The sequence below is a fragment of the Lissotriton helveticus genome, chromosome 2_1, assembly GCF_964261635.1.
Source record: "Lissotriton helveticus chromosome 2_1, aLisHel1.1, whole genome shotgun sequence".
Classification (NCBI taxonomy): Eukaryota; Metazoa; Chordata; class Amphibia; order Caudata; family Salamandridae; genus Lissotriton; species Lissotriton helveticus.
In genome coordinates, this window is record NC_136059.1 from 2062919557 (window position 1) to 2062940806 (window position 21250).

The window sequence follows — 21250 nt, forward strand, 5'->3', positions numbered from 1 at the left end:
AGTAGTAATATGAAGCACAATGCCCTTTGGGTAATTAGCTGTATTACAAGTCAGATCCCCAGCAGCTTCGTTTAATTTTCTCAATATAAATATGCAGGATAGCGTGCCACTTTTGCCAAAATCCAAACAACCAAGTAATATGAATAATTCCCCTGAGTCATCTGAATAAGATACACAGGCCCGACATTTATGGTACCAATATTTTGTCATGTATCTCCACACTTTCCCATCCAGTCAAAGCTCGTTTAGTCATATTGTTTACCAGTTTCTCAATTATAGAATGCATTTTTCAAGATTTTTTCCCTTTCTTTTAAGATTACTGTATGTAGCTGATATCCATATTCTGTTTAGGCTTGCATTAAACTCCCTACATACATCTGTTCTCTGTTGCATGTGTATTTAGGCAGCTTTGAGAAGAAAACATGCTCTGAAAATCAGATGTGCCAAAAGTATTGTAACAACCGTCCTTGCTTGTGAAACAGCTCCACATTGTCACGGTGCAGCAGTGTGGGGGTCTTTTTGTAGAGCAGCACATGTTTCAGCCATTGTCGGAAATAGTCTGTTTTCTTGCTCAACATCCTCAAAATGAACGTTCAATACACAACTCTGCTTTTCTGATATATTTACTGAGAAAAGCCACATCCCAGCCTTAAAATGAGGCATTCAAAATTCTAATTGTTTCCTTCAGCCTTGATTGGGTGGCTGATGTGTCGGTAATATGAACACAATGATGCAAGTCCCTGACAAAGGTAGTGCTACCTACACTTTTCTACCACAGACTATCCTAATAAAACCCGGATAGCTTTCTTGCATACACATCGTGGCTGAAGTCCTAGGCTGGCTAAGGCTTGCGTCTTAGGTATTTATCTCTTTTTTTTTCTCGCTTTTGCTCCCACATTTTACAGCTCCCCAAATTACTCAAAAGATTCTTCAAAGAAAATATATAAAATAAATCTTCCCAGCACCCTCTAAACAGTTGGCCTGCAAATGGGTAAATATTAGTCATAGGTTATACATTTTCAGTGTAGACCCTTATATGGCCATTTCAACTTCATGGTGCGCTGTGACTGTGAGTCTGTGTAGAGGACAGGCGAGCATCTGTGTGCGGGTATGTGGATATGCCTGCTGCAAACGGAGGCACTAACAGACCCATTTATAACCAGGAAACACAAGCAGTTATTTTTTTTTATCAGCATTTTTAAGATGCAAAGACATTTATTTCCATTCACACTCAGTGCACATTGCTGGTTATCTCCTAATTAACAAAGGTGTACTTATTACTGCTTAGCTTAACTATGTTCCATTATTCTTTGGTCGAGGGAAAATTACTGCGATCTTGACTGTAATTCCTAAAGTTCTTCTACAAAACCATTTCTGTTATCATCCCACTCTATTAAAAGATAATTGTGCCGAATAATAACACCCTCGTTTAAACAAAAGTTTATTATTTCAGGCAGTCTTGCAAACGGAACACAAGATTGCTTTTATAATTCGTTTTTGTTAAGGGTTAAATGTTAAGTCAGCTTTTCAGACCGTTACATTTCACCTTCCTTTTTGCTCAAATTGCTTGTTTGCTTGCCTGGTGCTTGTTTAAGAGAAATGTCAATAAAGAACTGTGCTAATTTCCTGTTTCAATCAGTTTCCACATTGTCTGCAGTATTGCCCACAGAGCAGGAAGTGATACCCTAACCGTTGAGCACTGGAACTTAAAAGGATGCGTGCCATTGATTTGTTGCTATTTAAGTTCATGTAATCCAACAATTAAGCAGTTCTCCGAGTCTTGTGAAAAAGCAACTTTTATGGCTTTACTGTGATTTCTCTTAAACTGAAGAGAACGCCATTCACATACTACATTCAGTTGTGACACAATACTTATTCAGGTTAGGAGGAACCCACTTAAACGGAGATTATAGGTGATTCAGATATAAGGTGCTCAATAATACAAACTAGTAATTACAATACGGTGCTCAATTCTACAGACTAGTAATTAAAATACAGTAATAAGTAAGTAATTTACGTGAATTTAGCCATAAGAATCTTCTTATGGGAAACTTAACATCTTACAGTTTACAGAAACGGAGGAGGTAGAAATATGAACTAAATATAGCAATTCATCCGTCCAGCCATCTAAATAAGTTCTGATCACCCTAAATGCTATCTTGGTGCTATTCAAAATAGGTATGCAGTGTGCTAGAAAAAGCAGCTAGGGTTAAAAAAGCACAATTTTTTCTTTTTTTACACAGCTCTAGGTAGTTAGGGGCCTAGTACGAAGGGTTTTAACATTAACAGCCCCTCAGATTCAGTAAGTCAGAGTCTAGTCAAACAAATGTACTAAACTCGCTTAGTGATTCAGAAAAGGGTTTTGAATAGCAACATAGGTTCAGAAGTAGTTTCAGAATCGCTATTTGTAAACAGCGTGTTTTGTGATTGCCTTTCAAATAGTGATTCTGACCCTGATGTATCAATGTACTGCAGCCGTAATCTGGTTGCAAAACATTTAAAAGTTATTGATTCGCAAATTGGGGTGGTAGCTTATTCGCAATAGGGAGGATATCCGCTTTGGCCCTTTTCCCTTTAAGAATCTTGTAAAAGTTTCAGGTAGAGAATGCGGTGGTCCACTGGACCACAGGCAACTCTCAGTGAAACTTTTTGCAAAAAAGAAAATGTTTAGTTTTAAATGCAGTCCTGTTACCTTTAAGACAAAGAGGCTGCATTGAAAATGCATCATGATGATTGCTTCTGTGTCTTACATCAATCTTTTATTCAGATAAAAAATGCATACATATTCAGATGTACCCGTGTGTGTGAATGCGTGCTCGCACAGCCCCTCACACACGCACACAATGTATGCCAGTTCTTACCCTTAAATGGACTGCATTGAGTTTACCGGCACGGTACATAAATTAGTTTCCCAGTTCAGCTAAATTAACAAAGCCATTTGTTTGGGGGCAGGATTATTTGCTGAGTGCACTTTTTTGCTTATAATTGTTTCTCAATAACTGGAGACCCAAATTCGTAATGAAATATTTAGTGCGTCAAAAACTGTCTAGACCTTGTTCTTTTAAATGTAAGTATGACTGTTTGGGAACAAATGCTTTTAAACCTACAATAAGTAATTTTCAGGACGAAGTGCTACTATTTTTGCAGAATATGTACCTAACAATGATATTCTGAAATATTGAATTTTTCAATATTAAATTTGTAAAACGATCTGATTTGTCCATGTAAGCAATCATATTTTAGCTTACATTTTTAGGAAGATTTTAGTCTGTGAAATATGTCCGGGTTTCTAAGCACAACCATGTTTTCAGCACAATTTAATAAAGTAAAAAATAACAGGGAGTGAGCATCAAATCAATAATAACATACAATCAAGTCCTTTATACTGGTTGAATTTAGCCCACTACTAGACTCATTGTATACACTTACCACATTTCCCAAATTCAAATGCATTTTCCAAATATCAGTCTAGATAGAAAATCACCATCACCCAGAAAGGTTTTCAGTGAAATATATAAACTATTTGGTAGTCCACATAATACTTTTCCATTAAAGGTAATGTTATGTGGTTGGATCCAGCAGACCTTCAAGAGATCAGTCAATAAATGTTTACAAGACAAAGTACAATATCCCACTTGACCCATATATATTTTACAACAGCTCTAAGTGCACAGTGGACTCACCAAAAACAATGTCAAACCAATTATATTTGTTATCTTATCATATTATCATATTTATTTACTGTTTGTAACATAGATACACACATACTACCATGATATACAGTTTACATATCCACAATATTGTTTTTGGTTATTCTAACTATGTAATCATTGATTACTTATATATCAAAACACATTTTTACTGAATATATTTTTTTATACATTTTTCATAAAAACATTTTACAATGTACATTTTAGCTGAATACTGGCATATGTGACAGTTTTCACCCTCATATCACAATCCACTCACTCTTTCATACAAAGAAAAAGATCCTCTCATATATACCACTCATTCCAATTCCAGCCACCTTCACATACACTGCAAATTATAACAGGAAAAAGTCTCCAATTTCTGCTGTTATTATGTTGCAGGCTTGAATCTCCCATTAGACAGTCAACGCATGTTTCAGTGGGTAAAACATTATATTGATTTATCATCTTCAGGACCACATGATAAAGGCCAGTAGAGGATGTCTGTGACAATGATCAAGATGAATTGTTTAACCCAAACACTTTAATGTATTGTATCAATTTTCATTAGTATAGACTCAACTCAAAAGGACAGCAGTGTGCTTTTCAAAGACCATCTTCAATGTAGAAGTCTTTCAAATATGAGGGTCTGTACTTATTTCTGTCTGGTCTCCTTTAAACTAGAAAATCCAGAAAGTGTTGGTGGGTGTCAGTAAAAAGATGTAACTTAGAAAGTACTAGACAGCACACTGTGCTTATTGCTTTAGATATTTGCATATATGATGCATACTTGCAGGTTGAGGAACAGAAAAATGCAGTAAATTATCAACAGTTATCTAATGACTTGGGAAACCTTGAAGAATAATGTTTTCCTAGTAATGAACATCAGCAGCTTAACCAATATTCCAGATAACCTAGCAGTATACCGTTAGCTGCTGTTTAGCTTTGATGTTCAATGGTTAGTGAATTGCCTGTGGTGGACTCACTATGTTGAAGGTGGTGATGGCAGCTTGAAGTGGGGGTTTTCATGGAAGAAAGCGGATGCGGGCTACTGTTTGATAATAATGATGATATGAGATTTGTAAAGCGCACAGGTATTCTGAGGAGTGTTGCGGCGCAGGATTAGAGGCTACCTACAAAGCACAGATCATCCAGTTATGTGTGTTGAAAAAGCCATATGTTTTATTTATTTATTAAAGATGGATTGCTTAGTTGTGGTACGTAGCTCCAGAGGAATATTGTTATTGGTGACTGGTCCAAGATAGGAAAAGGACCTACCACCGGTTTTAGCCCAGCAGATTCTTGGAACTCTAGCTAGTTAATTGAAGGAGGACTGTAGATACCTCTCTCTCAGATACTAAGCTCCAGTCTCGTGCAGGGCTTTGTGAACAAGGACCAATGATTTGAAAAGGATCCTTTTTTTGATAGGAAGTCAGTGACATATTGGTTCTCGGGGGAAGATTGAGAAGGGCTCGGGCCACTGAATTATGCACAACTTGAAGACTGTTAAGAAGATAATCTGGGAGACCCAAGTATAAAGCATTTCCATAATCCAGTCTGGAAGTTATCAAGTCCTTGATAACCGATTTCTTAGCCTCAATAGACAAAAAGGGAAGAAGAATGCATAGAAGCCTGAAGAAAGAACCAGCCAGTGCCTGGATATGAGGTATGGAATGAAAAGGTGCTATCAAATGTAGTTCCTAAATTCTTTATATTGTCTTGATGTGGGCCAGAGAAATCTCTAATTTTGGGTGATGAGGTCCTTTTAATGCGTAACACCAGAGCTTTGTCCCTTGGGGATTCTGATTGGGTTATTTTTTTACAATCATGATACAAATCTTTTGCAGGGTTTATTGCTCACAGTTTTCTGCTGAATAATATATCTCCTCGGAAAAGTTTTAAAAGGCAGTGGTTCCCTTTTGGTTGTGTCCTGCACTACATTCATTTTGCATTGACCATTGTCACTGTTAGTCTGCATTCTAGCTTGCAGCGGACTTGTGCACCAATAACGTATTCAGTATTTAACTATTGTAGTGTTTTAGAAGTGTCTTTGTGCACCTATGGCAAGTGTCACAGCTGAGCAGAGAGGCAAGGAGAGGAAGCATCCAGGTTGGGGACTGAAAATGTATACATTTCTTAACATTGACTGTATCACCCTCTTTCATTCTCTAGCAAAAATTATGGTTGTGTTTTCCTCAGTGCATAGGTCAATATCAGGAATAGGCTTCACCATGATATGTTTTTCTTTTTAAGTTTTGCTACTAGATTTAAATAGTTCCTTAAGAAAGATGACATTGTAACCAGGGATTCTGTACGGGACAGTTATGATAATTGAGTCTTATGGACCAATGGTGCAACATGACATATGTTGCTCAAAGAAGGCATTTGCATTTGACTGGTCTTGGTGTAGACTAGCCTTAACACCTCACAGTAAAACATTGTTTAGTACTGCTTATCTCTTTTATGCATCATATTTTGATCACCCCTTTCTTTTCAGAAAAAAGAAACATTTAGAAAGTGTAATTCTTTCTGAATACAGTGAGAGGGTAGTGTCTCTTTACAGAACGAGCATTGACAGATAGTTAGATTCTCAAACCCTTTATAGAGCATGTCCTTATTTTTTTAATCACCTTTAATATGTTTCTAGTATCTAGAAGAGCAATAGCCTTATTGTTAGAATAATAGGTAGTGTATTAAGCTCTAGATGCTTGAGGGACCAGGTTTGAGTGCCAGTCTGATGGTTTAAACAGTATAAGTGTTCATTCCTACGACTAAGAACTACCAAGCAAATGTCCTTGTATGCCTTGGTTGTAATGTTGTAAGTGGAGTATAGCAAGAGAATGTGTGCAAGTCCATCATCCTGTTTGCTACACACTTTACTGAGCACAAGTGAAGTGAAGGCCCAACACTGGCTCCCAATCAGGGAACAATCCTAATCTCAATTCAAACTGTCTGTGTCATCTACAGATCATTGAACAGGCACAACTCTTGATACCTTACGATGACGCTGGACCTCTACTGGTCGACCAAACACTACCAACATTTTGGCCATTCATTGAACTATGTGCAAAACGTCTGTGTGTGGTCCTTCTACATTTCAAGCTATACCCACTTAAATTCTTATATCTTCTCTGAAACTCAAGCCAAACTTCCTGAAGCTTGAAGTTCTGAAGTCAATTTAAAACATACAGCTACAAAAGTTCAAGTTCAAGTTCAAGTTCGGGCATTTGTATAGCGCACTGCTCACCCAGAGGGTCTCAAGGCGCTTGGGGAAGGGGTTCATTATTTGTCGAATAGCCAGGTTTTAAGTTCTTTTCTGAAGGAGATGTGGTTTTGAGTAAGTCGGAGGTGGGTGGGGAGTGAGTTCCAGGTCTTGGCAGCAAGGAAGGAGAAGGATCTGCCACCCATGGTGGATTTTCGGATGCGCGGGACAGTGGCGAGGGCTTGATTGGACGATCTTAGTTGGCGGGTGGGTATGTAGAAGGACAGTCGAGTGTTGAGGCATTCGGGTCCTAGATTGTAGAGGGCCTTGTGTGCGTGGGTGAGAAGGCGGAATGTAATTCTTTTGTTGACGGGAAGCCAGTGGAGGTCTTTTAGGTGGCCGGTGATGTGATCTTGGCGAGGGATGTCTAATATGAGTCTCGCTGATGCGTTTTGGATGCGTTGTAGTTTTTTCTGTAATTTTGCTGTGATTCCGGCGTATAGTGTGTTACCATAATCCAGTCGGCTCGTGACCATTGCGTGGGTGACAGTTTTTCTTGTCTCGAGGGGGATCCAAAGGAAGATCTTTTTGAGAATGCGAAGTACGTTGAAGCAGGAGGATGAGACTGTGTTGACTTGTCTGGACATCGAGAGAGAGGAGTCTAGGATAAAGCCAAGGTTACGTGCATGGTCTGTGGGTGTGGGTGCTGTGCCCAGAGCGGAAGGCCACCAAGAGTCGTCCCAGGCAGAGGGGGAAGATCCTAGGATGAGCACCTCCATTTTGTCTGAGTTGAGTTTTAGGCGGCTATGTTTCATCCATTCGGCTACTTCTTTCATACCTTCGTGAAGATTGTTTTTGGCGGTGTTAGGGTCTTTGGTGAGGGAAAGGATTAATTGGGTGTCGTCGGCGTAAGAGATGATGTTAAGGTTGTGATGATGCGCGATGGAGGCGAGTGGACTCATGTAAACGTTGAAGAGGGTGGGACTGAGTGAAGATCCTTGTGGTACGCCACAGATGACTTCAGTGGCCTCAGAGTTGAATGGGGGAAGTCGGACTCTTTGACTTCTCCCAGCGAGGAATGAGGTGATCCAGTCCAAGGCTTTTCCTTGTATGCCGATGTTGCTGAGGCGTTGTATGAGGGTGCTGTGGCAGACTGTGTCGAAAGCGGCGGAGAGGTCGAGTAGAATGAGGGCCACTGTTTCACCGTTGTCCAGTAGTGTTCGGATGTCGTCAGTCGCTGCAATGAGGGCGGTTTCGGTGCTGTGTTTGGCTCGAAACCCGGATTGGGATGGATTGAGGGAGTTGTTGGATTCAAGGAAGGTGGCGAGCTGGCTATTGACGGCCTTCTCGATGACCTTGGCCGGGAATGGGAGGAGGGATATGGGTCGGTAGTTTTTGAGTTCAGAGGGGTCTGCTGTGGGTTTCTTCAGAAGGGTGCTGAGTTCGGCGTGTTTCCAGCTTTCTGGAAAGGTGGCAGAGTTGAACGAGAGATGGGGTGCGATGATCGAGTCCGCTTTGTTGAAGATGTGATGGGGGCAGGGGTCGGTTGGCGAGCCAGAGTGGATTGAGTTCATAAGGCGGATGGTGTCTTCGGTGGAGATTGGGTTCCAGGCGCTAAGGTTGTTAGTTGGCGGAGTAGTGTTTGAGGGGGGTGGGGGGGGTATGGGGGGTTGGACGCTGGGAGTATTCTCGAAGCTGTTGTGAATGTCGGCAATTTTGTTGAAGAAGAAGGAGGATAACGCATTGCAAAGGTCTTGGGAGGGGGTGATGTCGTTAGATGCTGCGGTGGGGTTGGTGAATTCTTTGATGATGTTGAAAAGTTCCTTGCTGTTGTGAGTGTTGTTGTCGAGACGATCCTTGAATGCTGATTTCTTGGCGGATCGAATCAGTTGGTGGTGTTTGCGGGTGGCTGCCTTGAGGGTGGACATGTTGACAGTGGTGCGGCATAGCTTCTTGGATTTTTTAAGGTCATCATTGAACCAGGGAGCCTTTTTGCTGGTTGATTTGATCTGGTGCTTTTTCAAGGGTGCTAATTCGTCAGCACTGTGGGTGATCCATTGCTTGAGATTGGTGGCCGCTTGGTTTGGGTCCGATGAGAGGGTGGGAGGGTTTTGGTTGAGTGATGTGAGGAGTTGTTCGGAGGTGATTTTGTTCCAGTTTCTTCGAGGAATAGGTTGTGGGCGGTTGTGGGTCAGGGTGGTTTTGTAGCTGAAGTGAACACAGCTGTGATCCGTCCAGTGGAGAGCTGTGGTGCGATCAAAGGAGATGTGCTTGCTGGAGGTGAAGATGGGGTCGAGCGTGTGTCCGGCTACATGGGTGCACGAGTTGTTTGAGTCCGAGATTGTTCATGTTGTCTAGAAGGGTGAAGGTGTTGCTGTCGTGTTTGTTTTCAAGGTGGTAGTTGAAGTCTCCTAGAAGAATGTAGTTCTCGGAGGCGAGGGCATGTGGGCTGATGAAGTCAGTGATGTCATCGCTGAATTGAGTGCGTGTACCTGGAGGCCTGTAGATGAGGGTGCCTCTAAGTGTGGTCCTAGGGTCGGTGTGGATCTGAAAGTGGAGATGTTCGGCGGTTGCGAGATTATCGTCGGAGCTGGTCGTTATTTTGATGGTGTTCTTGTGGATGATGGCGATGCCTCCTCCTGTTTGATTGGTGCAGTCTTTACGGGTAATCTTGTAAGCGTCCGGTATGGCTATGGCGATGTCGGGTGCTGATGATGTGTTCATCCATGTTTCTGTAAGGAAGGCGATGTCCGGTGACGCAGTGTCGAGTAGGTCCCAGAGTTCCGTTGCGTGTCTGTGGACCGAGCGGGTGTTGAGCAGGATGCACTTTAGGTGGTTAGAGTCGGAGCTATGTTTGGGGGAAGTGGATTTGGTGAGGGTCCTGGAGCAGGGGAACTTGCAGGAGTGGCAGGCGAAGGGACCGTGGGTACGTCCTGGGGTGGCTTCGCAGCATTGTGGAGTACGTCCGGGGTTGAGGGCGAGGAGAGTTGCGGCATCATATGTGAATCTAGAGGGCTGGGTACGGCAGGGGCCAGGGGGTTTGGCGCTAGGCGCGGTCCAGGCGCGGACGGGCGTCGACGGGCTTACCTTTGGCGCACCTTCGGCGCGCATAGGGCGCGATCACTGCGCGTGAACGCTGCGCGCAAAAGCATCTGTCATATGTGGATGGTAGAGGGGGGAGGGGCGAGGGCGGGTCAGCTGGGAGGCGGGAGCGGGGGTGGAGACTCGGGTAGGGAGCCACAACAACAACAACAACAGTGCAGTAAACTAAACAAAATGGATGCGGCCAAAAGCGTTGCACAATTAAATAGCTACGATCCCAAATGCGCTTTGCAATTAATTAATTATTTCTTCGTCAAGCGCTACGATGTACTTGCGGTACTTCGTGCAGGCAGGCAGGCAGGCAGGCGAAGGTAGGAGTCTGGCAGATCGGGGATCAGCGTGAGGGAGCGACCGCCTCTACAGAGTGCAGGATGGTCACAGCGCTACAGAATACAAAATACTCAATCTTGATATAGACTTAGGACTCTCAGTTACATTTCAGTAATATTTTGAAGCACTTACAAGTGAGTTCAAGAACTACACAAAACCCAAGATTAAAAATACAGATTAATAAAAATATGAACAAATAAACAATTCAGACCATTTTCTGTATGACAGAGAAAAGTCTGAGACACCTCTTTAGAAACGAAACATGCAAGCACAAAAATGTGCAGGAAAAGGCAAATGTTGTATGAGGAAATAGATATATATGAGTTTGAATCATAAGTTTCATGTAGTGTTCTTTACAACCTATCACAAAATATACAATAAAATACACATCAGAATATGCCCTCTTTGCTTTTGCTGCTCAAAATTGCTGCCTTACCACACTGATAGTGATAGAAGACCATCTCAATTATTGACCCACAGCAAAATACTCCGGTGTATAGTAAAATACATTCGAAAACACTATTCTTACGAAATTGGCACATACATGATAGTTGATTCTAGCAGTTTTATTGATTTGTTGTAGCACTTACTTTTTTTTACTGGTAAACAAAAATAAGTCTCTTTATGTAAGGATCCACCTGGTATGCTTTAATGGACGCCGCCCCTGTTTGCAATCCATTTTCCATAAAATGGTGAAATTGCCAATTATTTTGGCATAGTTCCAGTTAATGCTGAACCTTTTCGCTGTTTATCTCATGACAGAGCACTTAACATTTGCTTTACCGCTAACATGCTAAATGTGTCTGTTTGTGGTCACTACGTAACATTCCTAAATGGCTGTTATACGCTTTGCTCTGAACAATAGACCTGTCTAAATGCTTTTTAACAATTTTTTGCTGTGGGTGTTGTTTAAAGATGTTGGTATTTCTTGCTAGCAATGCATGTTTATCAGTTTACTGAACAAATAAAATATGTCTGTATGTTTTAACAAATGTGCGCCGGTTGGTAAAAGATTGTTTGGCTTGAATGTCACACCTTGTATGTCGGTGGAAAGCGTTTTAATGTATACCCAGTAGTTGCATATCCCATGTTTAACTTAATCTTCAACATCTGATATTTTTAGTTCTCAAGCTTTAGGAGATATTTATTGTCCAGATGAACTGGTCATGTGAATTCACTAGCTCAGTGAATGACAATGATTAGCCCTTAGATAAAGTGCACGTGTATTTGTTCCTCTAACATCTTGTACATGGAAGAAAGATGTATCTGTTTTAGTATAAGTTACTGCCCAACACTTGGTGTAATTTGCTGAAACTTTTGGCTCTAATCCAGGCTTCAGCACCTGACCAAAGAAAATGTGTGATTCTGGAGGAATAACTTTTTTCTCTGTGTCTAAATTTGTAGCTATGTATAATGTATATATGTTAAAAATAAAGCAAATTTAAAGTGTTCACGCTAATTCTGTCCCAGTAACGTCTACCCACCCTCCTCCTTACACCTTGCTTCCTGTAACAATTTGTCAGCTGAATCCCACACACCTGGCTCTTCTACAGATAGCGCCCGTGGTTTGACCTACTCGCTTTACAATAAAAGCCTAACTCATTGCTTCTGCATGCTGGTAGGTCCAAGCTATATGAAAATGCCCAGGACATACACTTGCTCGGTAATGAAGTCTTCTTTTATCCTTTAAATGCCTTTTAATATCTGGGGTGTCTGAAGAGGCCTGAGGCCAGGAGTAGGGAACAAATAATGTTACCATGTTTAACATGACTTTGAGGTAAATGCAATAATGGTTCCATGAGGTTTTGAAGAGCTGACCTTTCTTTCAGTTGTCCTTTGCTCCTAGATGTGGGGAACTATTCGCAGAGGGGCCAGGTGGTGCTCTAAAAGAACAACAATTCAAATGAAAAGTGAACCATCCTCTGAGTAGATACATATAAAAACCCTGTGAAAGAAGAAATAGTCATTAGAAAAGCATTTCTCATAAGGATTACAATTATATCCGAGGCTCTTACCCTAACCAGTGCAGTATTTGCAACTCATGCTATTTCTATCTGTAATGACTTTATCGTAGTACAACATTACTACCATTGTAATGGGTACTTTGTTAAACTATTGCATTTATTTTTTTAATGTCACAGAAATGAAAACTCTTCAAATCATGTTTACTACTTAAAGTTGCCCAGATAGTAGGCTTTCCCTAACAGATAATGTACTCTGTAAGCATGAGAGGTTCTCTTTGAGTTGTCAAGGACATTCCCCTTTAGTTTATAATGCATGTGTCTAAAACGTATTTTATAGGCAGCCATGTCATAGTGTAAGATTTCAGGCCAAGCAACTAATGGGCTGAACAAAGCCACAATGGAGCTGAGAGTAACAATGTTTTTCTTTGCGCTTTTCATACTATCTTCTACATTTGGCTAATGTTTAAGATGTTATTTTTCGTGTGAAAATGAATTATTAATAATACTTTTGGCTGTCCACAGACAAAGATGAGTGCTCAAAGGACAATGGCGGTTGTCAGCATGAATGCATAAACACTATTGGGAGCTACGTGTGCCAGTGCCGAAATGGGTTTGTCCTACATGAAAACAAGCACGACTGCAAAGAAGGTACAAACACTCAAATATTCTAGCAACAAATGATCCAGAGTGGTTTCTACAAAATTAGAGATCGTATAATCTTGTATGCCTCCTTTGTTACTGTATGCTTATGAATTCACAGTACAATCACAAAAAATATCGCAGTGTATCCTTTACCAAATGACACAGTTCCACTGCACCTTCTTTGTTCGCTTTGAAATTGCAAGTTACTGTATGGGAACGCAATATAATGGCCCAATTGTAGGATTTGTTTTCCAGAAAGTGCTCATCCCCACTGCGTACGGCTGATTAACGTGCTTAGTCAGTTCTCTGGACTCAGGCAATTGAAGGGGCCAATAAGCAAACTGGAACAGATGCACTCAGCTGGAGGCTGTGTAGAGCTGCCCCAGATATATGAAATCTCATAGCGGCTGCGCAGGTTTAGAAGAAATGCTTGATGGTGGGAACAAGGTTACAAAGCTGTATTTCTTGCCCTCAACTGCACCCTCAGGATAGAAGTGGGTGAGGCTGACATTGGAAGAACAAATTTGCTACTCTAACTCCAGTCCTAGAATATTTGGGGAAAGAGCAACCTTCCCTCTAATATTCCAGGAGGCTTATTTACTATTCTAACTATTCTAACTCGAGCCCTGGAATATTTTGGAGAAAGTTGTAAATTATCCAAGTAAATCCAGTACTTGTATAACGCACGAATCAACCCCAAAAGGGTATCTAGGCGCTGGGGGCCGTTAGGAAGCGAGTTATTGCCCAGAGTCGCATGGTGTTGGGTAGACCCTTGCCGCTGGAGGCAGGGATCGAACCGTGATCCCCAGCATCCAGCATCAGTCGCCCTGGCCACGGCTTCACACACCTCTTTTAGGAAGGGTTGAAAAGTAGTCATTTTAAATTGCAGAAAGTGCTGCCTAGGAATACGGGTCACATATAGAACACAAGCTATACTGTGCATGGATAAAAGCTGTGCACAGCAGGCTCTGTTGACTGGCTGATTTTGGGTGTGTCATAACTGTAGTTTCACCCTTCTCTCCCAACATGAACTAAACATACTATGTGTCATTTAGGTTGCTTGGAAGTAAAGAGTATGGTCTTCAGTCATTTCTTGTACTTGCCTCTCTTTCACTGACCACTCACCAGACACTAACCATGTTGATTTCTAGCCGCAAATCCCTTACCTTAAAATAAACAGGCGTCAGACTGAATCAAGGCATTTTTCGTGAGAAACACCCCTGCCTGATCATAGGTGGCCTTGGTCAGCTCCACATGGTGTCATTGGCATCGTTTGTGCAGTAAGTGCCACACCAGCACACTGATGTCAATTCTTTTCTTTCTGCACTAGTCAGCGTAGATTTGAAGTCAGTGCAGATTCAGAGAGTGCTAACCCCAGGGCACTTCATGACTGTTATTTTTCAACTTTTTGACAAAGTTTTTGTAGACTTGTCTACTGGTGTGGCTGGGATGACTGTGAGGAAGAACGGATCCAGACCCTGCGGCGCCTGTTACTGGTAAATGTCAGTGACGGACCCGCACCTCGTCTGTTTCTGGTGTCATGAGAATTACCATAACACCAAAACCTGTGTTGATTATCACGCTATGCACCCCAAGGCTTCGAGGGAGCGATCTCTCAAGCTCCTTGCCACTCGATATGCAACGTCACAATTGTCTTGAACCCGGTTTTAGGAAGATCCCACAATTGGTCACGGAGCCATCGATCTTCGTCGAAGTCAGCACACTCAGGTAAGTCCCACAAGAAGAAGAAGAGTAAGAAGTCAAAGAGGTCTTCAACTTCACGTCAAAGCCCTCAGATGAGACGAGGGAGCATCATCACTCGAGGCCTGGCCTGGCTAAGTGGTTGAGCCCACACCTGGGTCGTCTCCACACCTCACTGAGCCAGAGCGTCCCCCGCCCAACTCCAAGAATTTTATGAGGCAATGCACACACATTTGAAAGGCCTGTTCCCGCTGGAGCGCTTTTGGCCCCTGCAGGCTTGAGATGGGCCCCTACTGGTTCCCAGCCAGCGGGTCCGCCACTCTGCACCAGTCTGGCACCTTGAATCCACAGATTAATCCGCACTGATGCACACTGGCACCAATCTCACTGCCGACACTTACCGCGCTGCCGGTGCCCTCACATTCTTACCCCCGACTCTGACATAGAGCTGCAGGGGCATCGCCCAACACCGATTCCGGCGCAGAATGGAGCCATTCCCTCCGGGCCTGATCCTTATCCCTTTTCCTATGGACTAGGACTTGGGGAAGATTGGGTGCGGCCATTGGACCCTGAAGAATATCAGCACCTAGACACCAACATGGACTGATGTGAAGACCTGATGTATGCCAGTGGACTGGACACCTTCCCAGGTACTGGCTTGGTCTCACCTCCTACCATGGCTACAGAGGAGGGTGCTTCATTTCCTATGGTGGTGAGGAGGAGGGCCGAGCTCCTTGACCTTCAGCGGCCCTCCATGACATTCAAGTCTAATGTCTTGAGTGGTGCTTCAGCCGGGAGTCACCCCTCTCAAACCGCTTCTCCCGTTTAATGAGGCTCTGGCCATAATCTTCTAACCCATGGCTGATGGGAGAGATGCAGCTAAGTTCACAATTTGATGTGTGCTGGACAGGACCGCCTCACTAAGCAGAACGATTTCTTCATCGGTGGCCTTACAGCACCACACATGGCTGAGGACAACTGGCTTATCGGGGATATCCAAGCTTCGCTTATGGACATGCCCTTTAATGGCTCCTGTCTCTTTGGAGACAAGGTGGACTCATCGCTGGAGTACTTCAAGGACAGCAGAGCTGTGGGTAGGTCCTTAGCCCTTTCTATTGGGTACTGCTCAATGGAGATTTCTGGATCCAGTCTGACATCTGGGTATAATTCTGAGGTAGGGAATCTGCAACTACGTAGGGTTTTTACCTGGTAAGGCATTACTGAAGGCCAGTAATTTATTTCTCCATTGCTGTCCTTTTGCATTTATATAGAAAGACAAGCACTATATGTAGAATCTCCAGCTGAAAGAACAGTGACATGATTCTTTCTCACATTAAGGCTTAAAAGAAAGTCTGGCATTCATTTTAAAGATGAGTAAGTGCTGTTTCAGGCTGATGTTAGCTTCGGTCAATGATTAAAATGAACCTCAATGTACTTACTTCCTTTTGGTGCCCATGATTTACAGATATTTACACGAAGTGCTGCATGCCCCTGGGAAAGATGTATGTGTTCAGGAAACAATGCAGAGAATCAAATTACGATGCAATGTGGAACTTGTAAATTAAGAGGGAAAATTAGCCTGTGTTAAACATAGATATTCCAGCTTGATGAGGTACATTTGTTACATAAATGCCCTCTCCAGCACTTGTCGACAAAGGAGTAAACCAGAGATTAACCAGGATGTATTTACTTTTCTAAACCTTGTTGATCTTATTGGATTAACAGATCTCATAATTAATTGGTGCATGTGCGCTATATACAGACCATGTAACATAAAAACATACTAAGGATGATAAATGAGCAAAACAGAACTAGAAGTATGATATATCCATTTTAAAGTAAAAGACACATTCACATCCATCCTTTTCAAGCATGCTGTATGTATTGTTGACTCTGAATATAGGCGTGTATTTTCAGGCACACTCTCGCTGGCTTTCTTACTCAAATCCTGTGGTTGCAAATTTCATAGCAGTCATTATAAGGGGATTGTTGGATTAATGTCACTAATGCATTGTCGTAATGTGATAAATGGCGACAGGATGCTAGGTCGAGCTACACAAAGGCAGTTGTATGCGTTATATACTGCTCGCCGGCCAGGATACTCATTTCTCTTCATCTGGGCATCGACATTAAAGGCTGGATGAAAAACATCTGCTGCACATCATCTGTAAAGGAAGCTCTGCACAGAAACACTATTTTTGGCGAGCATTTGGTGCTGCATAATAGGGGATAGGAATGGAAGCAGCGTTAAATCCCTCTCCCCGATGCTGAAGTACCATGTAGGAAATTATTTTTGATCATGTAAAAAGATTATTCCAAAAGTCATCATTTGAAGGATGAACTTGTTGGACCACGGGCTGAATACACTGGCACCATGCGAGGAGGACCTGACCTTTGCTTGGCTCCTTGTCATAATGAAGCAAGGATGTGCAACATACTAGAAACATATGGGCCTTGGTGTAGAATTCTTTAGTGATGGAAAACTCTCCTGAAGATCTGTGGAACAGAAGAACCCCATGGTGGAAGTTTATCTATACTATTCCGATCTTTAGGAAATTCCACAAGTGTCTTGTCCTCTCTGGATTGAGCATTTTCCTTCAGAAATCGGAGGATTTCCCATTACTGCTCACCTCTAAATTAGAAGCTTAGATCCAAATTTCTCCATGTTTTAACAGAGAGACAACCTAGAAAGCTGAAGGGACATTTGTAGGCAGGTTGATGCATATGCCTCGGACTGGGGAAGGCTCACTTAGGGAATATGTAAACCTTTGTGTTGTGTTCTGTCTTGCTTTCTGTTTGCTTTGTTCTATTATAGAATGTGAAGTCTGGGCTTGCGGTGTGGTTCAAACAGGGAATGAGTGGAAAATGGAAAGAAGGAGATGATGTTTTCTTTTCCGGTGGCAAGAGTTGTGCTATGGCTGTCTCTTGTGTTGATGATACGTACTTAATAAATCGAAGTTACCTGACAAGTGCTCCGATTGTTATTCTCCTTGAGACACTTATGCTTCTCGATGTAATCAATGAAGTCAAACGCTCGGTGCCCAATCATCAAAGTGTTTATTGTCACATTGACTGCAGTTTTTTTTATTGTGTTATTGTCATCTACTATTTCTTTAATTATATTTTTCAAACGTTGAAAACCTTTTTAAGAAACTAAATATTTGTGCTATCAAAACTCCTGTGTAGAAAAACTAGCCCATCTGAAAAAATCCTTCCAAACCCCTGATGACATCTTTCTCCCTCCAGCTGAATGCGAGCAGAGGATACACAGTCCGAACGGGATCATCTCAAGTCCAAACTGGCCGGACAAGTACCCAAGCCGCAAGGAATGCACGTGGGAAATCACTGCCACGCCCGGACACAGGGTCAAGCTGGTAAGTACTTTGGATCTTTTCTTGCACCACCAACTATCTTAATCACCTTCCCATTAAGACGGGTGTGGCCTGAATTTAATCTGTGCTGAGTATATACTCTATCAGTTGTGTTACTGGCTGCTTTGACTGCTTTGCTGCCCTTGGCAAAGACCTGGCTTTAGGTGTGCCTTGAAACAAATGATAGATAGCGTCTTATTACAGTGCCGCTAGCTTCAATCTGTGTCATTGGCATTGGACTTTATTTGTTAAGGCCTGCACAGTGTACATAAATGAAGAAACCTGCTCTTTGTACAGTCAGGCGGGTGTAAAAAAAAACAAACATTTTTTTATTAGATATCCATGGCACATGATGGACCGGAGCCCACTGTATACATAGTAAAAACATAGCGGATCAAGACTACCAGTTATATCGTACAACCACTTAGCCTTTGAACCTGCAGGACGAGCTACCAGGCCAGTCTACCACATAATTTTCTGAATGCAGAATGTCTAAGTGTATATGTGCTGATGACAGGGCTACACATTTTGGGCATCATAGTAATCAGGTAGATGTATCGGACAAATTTTATGGAGGGTCTGTTTGCGGCGGGGGGTAGATCTATGCCCCGATATGCCGCCCAGCTGGACCAGATTTTCCTGTGTTTCAGCGGGCAGACCCATGCCTGAAAAACCGCAATCTCTACTCCCATGCATCTGACCATGGCCGTTTCTACCCTCCTATTGCTGGTGGAGATGTCCCTTTCCAAGTTTGGCCAATGTCCCTTTTTGGCAAGTGTGAGGGCCAGGAAAAATAAGTGTTGTTTATAGTGGTCCCCCCAATGCTCTGTGTACTATCGAGAAGGAAGAGCTTAGGGTCCATTGGGAGATCCCATGATAAGACCTGTCCCAGGCAGGATGAAATGTTATGCCAAAATGGCTGAGCGCCCTGCAGCTCCAAACCGTGTGAAAGAAGGTTCGCTCTGCATCCCCGCATCTGAGGCACGTAGGGGACTGGATGACACCCATCTTCTATACGGTAGAGGTATTTGAATTGGATGAGACGGTAGGGCATGGAAACTGCAGTGCCGCGGGGATGGCGAGGGCCTCTGTCCAGTAATCGTCTGTCATGTCTGGCAGGTCCTTCTCCCATGCCCCTCTTGTTTTATGTAATGTGGTGCCAGTCAGGCGAGTTTTGAAATACTAAAACCTCCCCCTCTTTGCCTAGGAGTTAATGCACCTCTTTTTATAAAAAATATCTCAGGGAAAAGGTAAGTTTTGAAAACATGAACAAATAGGAGAAAGAATACCGGACTTAAATGGAATATACTACGAACAGAAAAGCTGGCGTCAGCAGACTTTTGAGCTATAATTTACAAACTGCCATTTTAAAAGAATGACTAAATTACCAAAATGTGTCATGGGCAACCTCAATGCATTAAAAATTAACACAATGAGAAAAGAGGCAAACTAGCTCATTAAGGTAAAATGACACTATTGAAAATGCTAATCCAGAAAAAACATTTACGGTCTGATTATGAGTCGCCCAGTAAATTGTAATGCCTACACACACATCTGTTTTCTCAGGGATCACGGTTATTACAGAGAGTGATAAAGTCAGTATCCCTGGTTAAATTTTCGAGGTCAAATCTGCTGGAATGTAAAGAGTGAAAAGGACCCAGAAAATACTGGGACATGCATATTTCTACACGTTGTGCCTGATTTTTAGAGCAAAACTCTGGATAGGCTATATTTATCACTCCCTAAAAATTCCAAACACCTCGGTGTCAGATTTTATCAGATGCGATAATTATCACATACTCATTAATTTATTTATTTATATTAAAGACAGAACATTTTGTGAGAGAATGACCACCAGTTTTTAAGCATCTTTTGAGAAGCGAGCAGATTAATTTGGCTTTTAATAATCAGTTGTGTATGAATCCAAACTTAGCATTTTCACAGACATATTTTACATTTCGTATTTTCACATCCTTATTTTACATTTCTTATAATGGTGTCATTTTAATATTTGAATAAATCTACACATACAATGGATGGTGGATACCTACAACTTTGCAGGGTTGTGTGCATTCACACATTTATTTCTTATTTAGCATTTCTTTAACCATCATTAACAGTAGTCATATTTTCTTTTTTACTTTTTTGCTTTTTAATGTAAATTAGGCACTCACACATTTACTTGTTTCCATAAAGGACTATAATACCACAGACTTTTGAATGACTGTAATTTAGGCTCCTCAGATTCAAGTGAAGATGAACTACCTTTCCTGTAGACTCAAATGCTAGCATAGAGGGATATATCTGTAATAGCCTGAGGAGGGGTAGGACATAGGTATGGGGGCGCAGAAGTGGGAGGACACTGAAATGTATTGAAGAGGAAGCCTGAGCAGGAAGTGGGAATTATAATATAATGCACCCTGCCTTAGGGCTGTAAGGCCTACTGTAGGGGTACCTTAGAAATATTACATGCAGTGTTAGGGGACATGGCACACAGGTTGTGTGGTGCCATGTCGTGTTTTCACTTTTTAGAGCACCTTGTCACGCAGCCTGCAGTGGCAGTCTGCATGAGTTGGATGCCGCTTCCCCTAGAGTGTCACAATATATGCTTCAGCTCTTAGGGACCCTCTTTAGTACCTAAGCACTAGGTACCAGGAGTACAACTTACTAGCGACTTATCAGAGGTGCTAAGTGCCTGGTAAATTGGGAATCAATTGACTAGAGAACGGTGGTGTAACAAAATTTGAGGGGGGTCCCCAGCAAAGTGCCTTGTGTAGCCCCCTTCCGGATTTACTTGGGCACTTACAGGCCAGGGTACTGCTCTGAGGGGCCTCCATGGAGTTTGGGCACCCACCCGCACTGCAGGGGATGCGGGGGCGTTTGTTACGCCACTGCTAGTGAACTTGTTTTGGGGAAAGAACACTGCCACTGGGTCCCTGGTTAGCAGGAACTTTGTGCACTTCAATCAAAGTTGCATCAAATACCAGCTTCTCACATACACAGATAAGAAAGAGTAAGAGTAGTAAAAAGCTATAAGAGAGGAGGGCATCTCTTTCTTACTTACGCATGCCACTAAATTACTTTAAACACTCCTGGTGGTCAAGCAGAAAGTAGTAAGACACTGGGGCAGAGGAAATGTTGTGACCCATAATAACTGGCTCAACGAACTAACTTGTTGAAGAGAACAATTGATGGCCCATGCACTCATTCCTCCTTAACACCATTGTGGATTCAGGAAACTGATATATA

At 42.3% G+C, this 21250-nt stretch overlaps 1 protein-coding gene across 1 annotated transcript in view; it reads left to right on the forward strand.

Moving 5' to 3' along the window:
* Nucleotides 1-21250, forward strand: part of TLL1 (tolloid like 1) — a 363446-nt gene that overhangs the window by 330104 nt on the left and 12092 nt on the right. The window contains exons 17-18 of the mRNA XM_078677025.1: nucleotides 12810-12935; nucleotides 17877-18004. Of these exons, the coding sequence (XP_078533151.1) occupies nucleotides 12810-12935; nucleotides 17877-18004 (254 nt within the window). The remainder of the gene's footprint in view (nucleotides 1-12809; nucleotides 12936-17876; nucleotides 18005-21250) is intronic.